At 58.6% G+C, this 10,695-nt stretch overlaps 2 protein-coding genes across 5 annotated transcripts in view; one reads left to right on the top strand and one right to left on the bottom strand.

Moving 5' to 3' along the window:
- Positions 1-300: 300 nt before the first annotated feature.
- On the top strand, positions 301-6,194 carry RHOC (ras homolog family member C). Of its 2 annotated transcripts, XM_037501291.2 has the most exons (6): positions 301-367; positions 1,864-1,941; positions 3,238-3,401; positions 3,934-4,054; positions 4,339-4,469; positions 5,134-6,194. In XM_037501291.2, the coding sequence occupies exons 3-6, from the start codon at positions 3,246-3,248 to the stop codon at positions 5,305-5,307; spliced, it is 582 nt and encodes a 193-aa protein (XP_037357188.1). In that variant the 5' UTR covers positions 301-367; positions 1,864-1,941; positions 3,238-3,245; the 3' UTR covers positions 5,308-6,194. The 2 variants fall into 2 exon arrangements, with proteins under 2 accessions (XP_037357188.1, XP_037357187.1); XM_037501290.2 differs by lacking the exon at positions 1,864-1,941 and having other exon boundaries at positions 5,134-6,193.
- MOV10 (Mov10 RISC complex RNA helicase) overlaps positions 5,537-10,695 on the bottom strand; it is a 23,456-nt gene continuing 18,297 nt past the window's right edge. For 2 of the 3 annotated variants that reach the window (XM_037501288.2, XM_037501287.2), the window contains exons 11-20: positions 10,374-10,477; positions 10,032-10,129; positions 9,729-9,945; positions 8,675-8,792; positions 8,278-8,469; positions 7,982-8,047; positions 7,070-7,195; positions 6,892-6,980; positions 6,550-6,671; positions 5,539-6,467 (exon numbers count right to left, since the gene is read on the bottom strand). In XM_037501288.2, coding sequence (XP_037357185.1) covers positions 6,376-6,467; positions 6,550-6,671; positions 6,892-6,980; positions 7,070-7,195; positions 7,982-8,047; positions 8,278-8,469; positions 8,675-8,792; positions 9,729-9,945; positions 10,032-10,129; positions 10,374-10,477 — 1,224 coding nt within the window. In that variant the 3' untranslated portion in view covers positions 5,539-6,375. Of the gene's footprint in view, positions 6,468-6,549; positions 6,672-6,891; positions 6,981-7,069; positions 7,196-7,981; positions 8,048-8,277; positions 8,470-8,674; positions 8,793-9,728; positions 9,946-10,031; positions 10,130-10,373; positions 10,478-10,695 lie in introns of all 3 variants that reach the window. The other variant, XM_037501289.1, reaches the window with a different exon arrangement.

Raw genomic sequence — 10,695 nt, 5'->3', positions numbered from 1 at the left:
CGGGGGGCACCCGTGGCCTTCCCCGACCCCACCCCGCGCGCCTCGCAACTTTCCCGAGGCCGTCCCGCCCCCGGGCGCAGGAGGGAGGGGCGGGCGCCGAGTCCTCGGGGTTCGGCCCGTCCACTGCCCACTGCTCCAGCCGGTGCCCGCCGGGCGGCTCTCCCCGGCGGCGAGGCCGGCACCCCGGATTCCCGGCGGGCGGCGGGGCGCCCCAGGCGAGGGCGGGGGTCGGGCGGAGCCAAGGGCCGCCCCCGGCCCGCCCCCCAAGGTCCTCCCCTCGCGCCGCGGCGCCGACGGAGGCGGGGCGGCCCCTCCGGTCAGTCTCTGCCCCGGGCGCCGCCGCGCAGCTGGACGCGCCGAGTGGAAGGTACCGGGGCGCGCGGGGGGCGGCGGGGCGTCCCGGGACCCCTCGGGGGAGACGCTGTGTCCCGGCCGGGGCCCCGGCGGGGCGGCCCCTCCCTCCCGGGCCTGGACGCGGCGTCTGGGCCGCGGGGTCGGGCGCGCTCGGCCACTCCCTGGGCTGCGGCGCCGGCGCCCCTGACCCTGCCGGCCCCGACGCGCTGCCTCCCGGGCCCGCGGCCCCCGTGGACGTGGGCGCGGGGCCCCGGCTCAGCCCGGGAGTGGACCGGGCCGGGACGGTGGGCGCCTGGCGGGAGGGGGCCGGGGGGGACCGGCGGGGGCTGCCGCTCGCCGGGGCGGGACGCCTGGACGCCGCCCGGGAGGGCTCCTGGAGCCGCCGGGGAGGGAGCTGGGCGGTCAGGAAGGCTCCAGCGTCTTTGTGAGCCCGAGCAAGTGTCAGACTCTTCCCTTCCAAGATGATCCGGGGGGTTGGGCCGGCGTCCTGCCCCCAGTTTTGGCTTTAAAGTCGAGGATTTGGCCTCCGGGTCCTTCCTTAGCGCGCGGGGGTGGTCTGCGGGGCGCAGGGCCCTGGGAGTCTGGAGAGAGGCTGAGGAGCGGCAGATGCCTCGTTTCAGGAAAGGCCCCGGAGTTCCCGGCCCCATTCCAGGCCCGTGTGGGGTTTGGTTTCCCCTCCGGGGTCAGTGGGACGGTGCCTCTGGGGCCGGCTCTCCTGGGGATCTGTTGTTGTCTTGTTAGCTTGGCTTTGGGCCTAGTGTCCTGGCCTGGGCCAGCTCCTCTTCTGGCCCAACCAGAGCCTCCAGGGAGTCTTCGGATTGATCTGGGGACCCCAAGTCACTTAATACATGTCCCTGTTCGGGAGTGCTGGCCGCTGCCTGCCACTGACTTGTGCCACTTCAGTGCCACCTGAACTGCCCTCCACCAATACTGCCCACCCTGGCTTGAGGCCACTCCAGCCTGTTTTCATGTAGCTGGACCAAGCTACCTGATGGGAGTGGGTCAGCAGAGCTGGTCACCTTAGAATTCCCAGGGAACCCCCTTTCGAAGATTGGTTTCCATTTTTGGAGGGGCTCTGCTGGCAGAATGCACACTTTGCCTCTCTTTGGGGGTTACTAAGGTGAATGCCTTGTGAGGTGGGGACTGTGGCTGTGTACTCTCAACTCCTGCAGATTCCTGACTGTTTGTATGTACAGAGGTGCCGCAGGGGGCCACCCAGGATCTCACCTCTGCAGAGAGCTAGCCTTGGGGCTGGAGTGTTTGTTTCCTAAATGCAGACCGAGGCAGGGGTGAGGTGGTGGGGCTATGTGGGAAGTAAAGGAGCTCAGCCCAGTTTGACAGGATGTGAGAGAGAAAAAGCCAGGTTTGGGGCAGAGATCAGGTTACCATCTCGTTCTTTCTTAACCACTCCCTGTCTGGTAGTTTCTGTGACTGGCCCTCATTTGTCTTTTTTTGGGGGGAGAGAGCTCCTCCCAGCGAGTGCTCTGGCCCCCTCCCCTTTCCCTATAGGCTGGACTTGATCTCAGCTCCAGAGCCTGCCCTCTCTTCCTCCCAGGCTGTAGGCCTAGGAACTTCAGCTGGCTGGAGGTCAGTTCCTCTATCGCCCGCCCCCCTGCGTCCCCCTAACCCCGGGAGGAAGTGCAGCCTTGCTTAGGGGCAGGGAGCTGGGAAGGTGTGATGAATGGACTGTGCAGATGCACACTCATGAGTGTCGGGGTGGGAGACACAGGCAGCCACAGGAAGCTGACTCCCTGGCCTGAGTCACAGGGAGGAGCGAGGAGGCCCTTCGGTGAGCTGGGCGGACGGGAGGAAGGGGCTGTTCCAGAGAGTGGGTGGAGGTGATCCCCTAGTGGATTATTCCCGGTCGCCCCGCCGGGGTGAATGTGTGACTTCCTACAGTGTGGTCATTGTCCCCTGCCTGAGGCTGAGTGACCCAGTGTTGCTGCCAGGCCCAGGAGGAAGGGGGAGGAAGGCAGGCTGCCCGAATGTGGGCTGTGGGCACTGCCAGGACTGAGCCTCCTTTGTGTGACTTGGGCTTTGGGGACCCAGATGGGGTGGGCCAGGGAAGCCGGCTGGCTGCTGCCACTGTCCTGTCTGGGTTTCCCTCCCTTAGCTCTCCGTGCCCACCTCTGGGGTGAGATGCAGGAAAGGCATCAGATTCTGGAGTCACTCTCACAGCCTTGCTCCCAGGGCTTCCTTGCCACCACCGAATGCGTCTTAACCTCACTGAGCCTGGCCAGTCACACTGGAAAAGCTCAGCTCACCGTCGATCTCCAGGCTCTGCAGACCGAGGGAGGGGATTTTTGTCGACATACCCAACACAGTGCCTGTCACGAGGGACTGGATAACCCCCCCTTTCCTTACCCACTCCCCACCTGGGTCTGCTCACCTGTGATCCTGGAGAGGGCCTACTCATTTGCGGCTGAGCAGGCATAACTCTTGCCGAGTGAGGGACAGTGTGTTCTAGATTGGACCTTAGTGATTAGTAAACTGGAAAAGCTTTAAAATCCTGATAACAAATGAAATCTGACTTTGCCACCTTGGAATATGCAGTGAATGAAAGCTGGCTCTCTGATCCCTGAGCATCTTCCAGGGGTCCAGGGTCCCCCAGTTGGTGAGTGGATTAGATCAGAACCCATGTTTTCTGACCCCCTCTCGCTTCTCTGCTCTAACCCATTGCGGGGAGACATGTCCCTGACCCCAAGACTAGGAATTTCCAGCTCAGTTGCCTGAACAATTGATTCTTGGCAAGAACATGTCTGAGCAAGCCCCTTGGCCTCCCTTTGCTGGATGCCTCGGTTTCCAGGGAGGTCTTGGGGACCAAGAGAAGTGTTTTTGCATTTCATGGCTTTTCCCAAAATCCCACTGCCTTTTTCATGCCAGCTCCAGCCATGGCTGCAATCCGAAAGAAGCTGGTGATTGTGGGGGATGGTGCTTGTGGGAAGACCTGCCTCCTCATCGTCTTCAGCAAGGACCAGTTCCCGGAGGTCTATGTCCCCACCGTCTTCGAGAACTACATCGCAGACATAGAGGTGGATGGCAAGCAGGTGAGGGCGCAGGCCCCGCCCCTCTGGCCTTAGAACCTGCTCCTGTCACAGAAGGACCCAGGATGTCCTTCCTCACCTTCTACCCACGTCCTTGCTCCACTCTCCCCACTGGAACCAGTACAAGTTAGGAAGTAAACCCTCAGCCTTAGGAAATCTGGAACCACCTCCTGATCCTTTTACACTCTGGCTCTGTAATCTGGGGCCCCGGAGTTTAAGCTCCCCCAGTTGGAGAGTGACGCGACCCATAAGACCTCTCCCAAACAGTCTTTATGTGATTTAAGTGAAGCAGAGTTCACAGGGGCAGCTCATGAACTGCACAGAGGTCAGGCACTGACATCTCTGGATTTTTATAAAATTCACCTAACTTGTGTTGTATGAGGGTGACTGAAGGGCGCTGCCCCCAGCATAACAGGTGCTGAGATGCTCAGTGAACCCGCAGGACCGGTGGCTTCAGTGAGGACCTCTGCCTGGCAGGGTGTGGGGTGTGTGTGAAAGGGCCCTCGGGCTAGCCACTCACCGGCCTGTGTGTCAGGTGGAGCTGGCCCTGTGGGACACAGCGGGCCAGGAAGACTATGACCGCCTGAGGCCTCTCTCCTACCCGGACACTGACGTCATCCTCATGTGTTTCTCCATCGACAGCCCCGACAGCCTGGGTGAGCTGGGGGTGAGGGTGCTGGGAGGACAGCATCAAGAACCCCTTGATATCAACCAAACAGAGCGAGTCTTGCCTTGACCCATTTTGGTCATCAGAGGCTGAGGCTGTGGGGGAGGGACCCAGGGAGCTGGTAGCCTCCTTAGCTGCGGCAGTGACTCTGGCCCTTGGGAGGGATGAGGCTCAATTGTGAGTAGCTGAGACTGTTATGGGAAGATTCAGGAGTAGGGGGGAAGCTTTCTCATCTAAGTGAAGGTGCCAACCTGTTGGGCCATGTCTGTGCAGAAAACATTCCTGAGAAGTGGACCCCGGAGGTGAAGCACTTCTGCCCCAACGTGCCCATCATCCTGGTGGGGAACAAGAAGGACCTGAGGCAAGATGAGCACACCAGGAGAGAGCTGGCCAAGATGAAGCAGGTGCGTGGGCTGCCCGGCAGCCCCCTGGAAGGCTGAGGCCTGGGAGCGCAACCCTCTCCAGGCCACTGCCCTGTGCTGGAAGTCATGGTGGTGTTCACCTGGACTCTACCTATTGAGGGAGACTGGAGCCTTAGTGTCTGATCCACTATCTGATGAAACTTACCAGATATGAAATGACTTATCTAAGTCACTTGCCACTTTAACCCCTTCATCTATTGCCCCTGCCATGTTTGGAATTAACATCCCTGCCCTCAGGAAATGTCTGCCACAATAGGCATTTCACAGGGGACATGCAGGGGAGGCTGATGGAGATGTGGGAGAGCATTGGAAGTGGCTGGAAGAGGGGCCCGAGGGAGGGAGCTGGCCTATTTGTTATAGCTAAATAGCTCTCTAGCCAGGGACCAGTTATTCAAGAAAGCTGCCAGATGGGATTATGGACTAGGCTGTGGGACTCATCAAGGTGGGCTTTTAGAAAAAGTGAGAGTAGAGGCAGCATGGTCAGATAGGGCGTCTACTCATTCAGGCAAGAGAAGGATTATGGAGCATAGGGGTGGCTGAGAATTTTAAGTGTCAGCCAGGAAGCTACCCTGCATGGCTGGGCGATTTGGATCAAGGCTAGATACTCCTACAGCTTCCCTTGACCTCTCACCTTCTGCCTTCCCAGGAACCTGTTCGATCTGAGGAAGGCCGGGACATGGCAAACCGGATCAGTGCCTTTGGCTACCTCGAGTGCTCAGCCAAGACCAAGGAAGGGGTGCGGGAAGTATTTGAGATGGCCACTCGAGCTGGCCTCCAGGTCCGCAAGAATAAGCGCCGGAAGGGCTGTCCTATCCTCTGAGATCTCCCATGCCTCCCCTACTTCCCTCCCTTCACAGGGGTGCAGAAACTACCCGTCTCCCTAAGTCTCATCCTCTTAGGGCTTCATGCCAAAGGCTCCTTCCAGTTCCCTCCAGCCCAGGACTGCATTGAGTTGCCCCAGCCGAGGACAGTGTGGTAGGTCCTTCCCCCGCCCAGTGCTCCGGTCACTTGGGCCTGTGCCCCGCCCCCCAGATGGAGTCCCTTCTCCCTAGCCATGGCCAGGTTCTCGACCCCTTTGGCTTCCCCAGAGAATCATCACTCACCAGCACTTTATACACTTCTGGCTCACTAGAGGGTCTGGGGTAGGGGACTGGGAGGGTGTAACCCAGAGAGAAACCCCCTGCCCCCACCCCCACTCCCTGTTTCTGGTGTGGACAGGGCCTTTCCTCTGGCTGTCCTTGGTGGGGGCCATGAATAAAGGCCACAGCTCCAATGTGTGTGACAGCTTCCGGCCCTTCTCTCCTGGTCTCTGTCTTGGCTGTGAGCCTGGAGCCCCATCTTTCCTTGTTTGCAAGTCACCTGCAATGCTGGCCCTTGTCTGCAAAGGCAGGACTCAGGGCAGGCCGGGTGGAGTCTTGGAGCAAAGGATGAGATCATGCCTGGCTCCAGGCCTGGGAGGCGGGCGAGGGGAGTGGTCTGGTGCAGGGGCTAAACTTAGAAGCCTGTGGGTGGCTTCCCTGCCACCTCCTACTGGGTTTCCTCCCCTGGCCCTGGGGGCGCCTCTCCTCTTGTGGGGAAGGGACACAGCCCTCACGGGGGTCTGGGTCAGCTTGGGAGCTCAGGAAGCTGGGCCAGGCTGAGTCACAAAGACTTTTGCATAGAACAAGATTTTGTTTTCAGAGTTTTTCTTCTCCCTGCATTTGTTAGCAGCTTGGTGGGTCAGTCTCCCCAGCAGGGGAGGGGGTGGAATGGCTTGGGATGTAAACTCCCTCTCCCAGCCTTTCTGTCCCTCTGAAGGGCTGCTGGGCTGGGGGCAGGTTCAGGCTGGGGTCAGGCTCGGGGTGGGGGGTTAAGGCTTGGCTGGTGTGAGAAGGTCCCTGTCATGTCTTCAGTGATCGCTCCTCCACTCTTGCTCCACTTGCAGGTACAGGCTGCCTTCACCCCTCTGCTCAGCGGGAAGGTAGTCATGATTTGCGGGCCCTAGAGAGAGAAAGTCAGGTTTGCTTTCCTCAGCCCCTTCCCCAGCACTGCCTCCCTCCTGCCCCCACTGGTCCAACCCTACCTGAGGTAGAGACACTGAGCTTGCTCAGCTCTTGAAGTAAGTACTGACCCTGCTGGAGGTCCGGTTTGGTAGGGAAGGGGCACCCGGTGTAACCCCCTTTTTCTTTACAGAACTTCAGGAATCTGTGGGACACAGGCACATTCACACAGTTGCACAGGCAGGAGGTGGGCACCTAAAGCTTGGTCCCGCCGCTCTGGGCCTTGGGGCAAGCCAACCGTCAGGGAACTTATTAAGTGGGGGCACTGAAGATGACCAGAACTGAGCCACAAGGCCTCTAACAGACACACCCACCCTCCCCAGGGGTTGTGGCCACCAAGGGGGATGGCGGGTGGGGATGCTCACTCGTTCCAGTCATGGTCGTGGCCCAGGAGGCGCGGGTTGCCAACCACGATGAGCAAGGCCTTGGCCCGGGTCACAGCCACATTGAACCTCTGGAAGGAAGACATGGTGGGGTCATGAGAGGGAAGGACCCCCAAAGGAGGGAAAAACCCTGCCACCTGCCACCTGCCAGCCCTCAAACCTTGGGGTTCTTAAGGAAACCCAGTTTAAAGTCGAGATCCAGCTGCACGAAGCTCTGGCTGCTTCGCACGGTGGACACGAGGATGACGCTGCGTTCCTGGCCTTGGAACTCTTCCACAGAGCCCACCTAGAGAGGAGAAAAGGCTGAGCTGGGGGCTCAGAAGGAAGCCTGAGGACCAGCCCTGCCTCGGGAGCTTCTGCTGGGGGTGGGGTGGGGGTGGGAACATAATATCCCCAGGGAATTGTCACAGTGGAGTAAGTGTCCACAGTGTCCACTCTGCTGAAGGCAGAGATGAAGGCAGTGGAAGGGCTGGGGCTGGAAACTTCTAAGGCAGACAGGAGAGCAAACACATAGCCCAGAGCAGCTGCTTTCAAAGATACTTGCTAATGACGTCAGAAATGTCTGGGCCCTAGCCCAGACCACCTAGATCCAGATTTCCAGGGAGAGGACTCTAAATTTGCAAGTGCTGGTTTTCAGCCCTGGCTGTGCCCTAGATCAGCTGAGGGGCTGCAAAAAAAATACCACAGCCCAGGCTTTGCCCCCAGATAGCCTAGCAATTGTTGGGTGGAGCCCCGACTGGCAGTTTCCATGAAAGGTGATTCTTATCTGCAGCCAGCCTGGAGGGGGAAGACCAGACACCCATCACATGACAGGGCAGGTGACTTTGGAGTTTGGACTTTATCCTTAGGACAGAGGCCTCCAACTAGCTGGGTCCTAAGGATCACGTAGGGTGACTACTAAACACCTAGACTTCCTGGACCCACCCCAGATCTACAAGATGGGACCTTCAGGATGAGAGGCTTGGAGAGAACCCCAGCTCCATCTGAAGCCACAAGGGTGGGGGGACATGGGCTGGGCTAGAGCCTGAGGAGGACTCTGCACAGAGCAGGGGGAATGTAAGAGTGGCGTCACCTTCAAGTCCTTGATGTCATCCAGTCCCTGAAGCTCCTTGGTGATGCAGTAACGGATTTTTTCCACCTGGAAGATGGGGACAGGTGCCTTTCCTTCATGCTGTTACCCCAATGCAAGAGGGAGCCAGGCAGGAGGCCAGAAAGCTAGGGGCAAAGAGGGCAGGACAGCCGACCCCTATGCTCTTCTGAGAACTGGGGCCAACAGAGGCCTGAGCTTCTGGAAGCTCATCTGGTGGTGTGGCTATGAAGGCAGTACCATCAGGGGGTCCCCACCTTTGATAGGAACCAAGGTCTGACCTGCTTCCGATATGGGGAGATGATGCCCACATTTCGGGGGCTCAGGCGGGCTTTGCCCTTCTTGGAGGAGGGGACCAGGAGCTTCTTCAGGTAGGAAATCACTGTGGCAACCTCTTCTGGGTTGAAGAAGGACGGGCTATTGCCTTCACGCTCATCCTTCCCCATTACGCCGTGGAAGATGATGGGAAAGCCCTGGGTAACAAGATGGGCGGGGGGGGGGGGAATGCCTCAGCCTCCCTCCCTCCCACCCAAGCCCTCCCAGGGAATGTGGGATCCCAGACTGAGGTGACCAAGGGCAGGGCCCATGGCTTCCGCTCGGCATCCCCCAGAGCATCTTCAGTTCAAGGGAAGGGAGGGGGGTCGGGGTGTGCGCCTGAGCTGCCCCGCTCAGCCTCACCGGTTTGGGCAGATCCTCCCAGTGGCAGAAGCGCTCTCGGTCTATGGGGTCGGCGCAGGCCTGCAGCTCCCCTTCGTAATAGAGCTGGTTAGGAATGTGCAGAATGCTGGGGTGAGACCTGGGAGACAGCAAAAGCAATAATAAAACCAGGGTCCTCCCCACCCCGCCCACCAGCTACCTGTTCTGGACCCACACGCACCCACCGACAGCACCGTGGACCACAGAAACACCCAGTGTGGTCCCGGAGAGTGTCTGCTCCGTGGATGTCATGAACCAGATGATTTGATGAGATAATATCCAAAATACAAGCAGTAACAAGACAACAGCTAACATTCACTGAACTCTTGGTGAACTTAGCTAAAGAACTAAGGCTTAGGAACTCATTGAGCATTTTAGATGTGCGAACTCAACGAAAGGAAATATAACTCCTGAATTTGAATATCAATTAGGTTTTTTGTCCCTATTTTTCGCATTTCTCCTTGGATTGCCTGGAAATTTCTTCTGGGACACCCGCCAGAGCCATCCACTGACCATTCCCTAATATAGAGATAAGCAAACTGTTCTAGAATGAAGCCACTTGCTAAATCATACAACCAAACAATAGCAGTGATGGGGCCAGGAAGGAGACCATGACTTTCCAGTTTAGAGTCTTCCCACCAGGGGCCTCCCCGGTGACACAAGGGGTTAAGACGCAACCTATGAAGCTGTCCACAGCCACTGCAGCACGAGTTCGATCCCCGGCCAGGGAGCTACCCACATGGCACAGCAGACCTCTCCTGTCTCACCCGCTGCTCCCCTCAGCAGTGTATTTCAGTAGATCTGCCTGTTCTGTTCCCCACTCCGTCTCTGGTAAATCCTCTCACCACCACCCCCCACACACTTCTGGCCTGTACCCCAGTTCTTGTACACATAAATAAATAAATCTTAAAAAAAAAAGTCTTCCCACCAACATAGCCTCTGAGCAACCAGATGGCAGGACAGGACAGTCAGGAGGGGCTGCACAGAGGGTGTGCAGACAGGGGCTGCAGGAAAGGGGAGGGAGCAGGAGGAATACCTGTAGTTTCGTAGCAGCTTAGTTATGAACTGGGAATTATAGCCATCAGGTTCCTTCTTGTACAGGTTGTTAGTGGTGAGCAGCCTGTCCAGCAGTGAGTAACCAAGCCCGTGCCTCAGAGTCAGCGGGGAACGCAGCACAGGCCCCAGCTGCCGAGGGTCACCCGCCAGCACCAGCTGCCCTCCTGGATTGCCCGATTCCTTGACTTCCATCAGCCCTGAGAGGCAGGGTAACATGGGGAGACAGGCCAGGGGTGGGGCCTCCCCAATCCCAGGCAGGGTGGCATACCCCATACCCCCTCACCTGCTATGGCCACCAGACTCTCGGACTCCACGGATTGGCCAGCCTCATCAATGAAGATGTGTGTGAAATGACCGATGGGAAAACTGGCCGAGACCAACCTGGGAGGTGTCGGGGGCGGGGGGAGGGAGGTTGGGGGTGCCAGGTGGGGGTCATACCCAGGCATCTTGCTCATCCAAGCTTACCCCTTCTCTCCCCACCCTGCGCCCCAGCACTATTCCTCCCCATCTCCCCAGTTTGCTACCTCTACACCTCTACGCAGATGCAGACACATACAAACACGCAGACACATGCAGACACACACACACACACACACACACACACACACACACACACACTTCCTACCTGCTGGCAGTGATGAGGGTGGTAATTAAGACACGATATTCCTGCAGCTTCTTCTTGGCAGGAAACAAATAAACCCCCTTCTGTGCATCCCAGTTGCAGCAGGGCTGTGAAGGGAAAGGAGGAACCTGTCTCCCCACCAATCTCACCCTCTGGGTCCCCCGAGGCAATTGATTCACTTCTCTCTGCTTTACACACAGGGAAACCGAAGCCCAGGTTGGGGCCCTGACCTACCCCAAGGCCATAGAGTGTGTCAGAATCCAGGTCTCCTAGCTTCCCGGCCCCAGCGTCCACTACCCCTTGGTGCTCCGCACTCCCCAGGTAC

This window comes from Talpa occidentalis, unplaced genomic scaffold (genome assembly GCF_014898055.3).
Source record: "Talpa occidentalis isolate TD23 unplaced genomic scaffold, MPIMG_talOcc4v2.1 talOcc4.9, whole genome shotgun sequence".
NCBI classification, from domain to species: Eukaryota; Metazoa; Chordata; class Mammalia; order Eulipotyphla; family Talpidae; genus Talpa; species Talpa occidentalis.
Note: the sequence above shows the minus strand (reverse complement) of the source record. Positions and strands in the feature narration are given on the sequence as shown.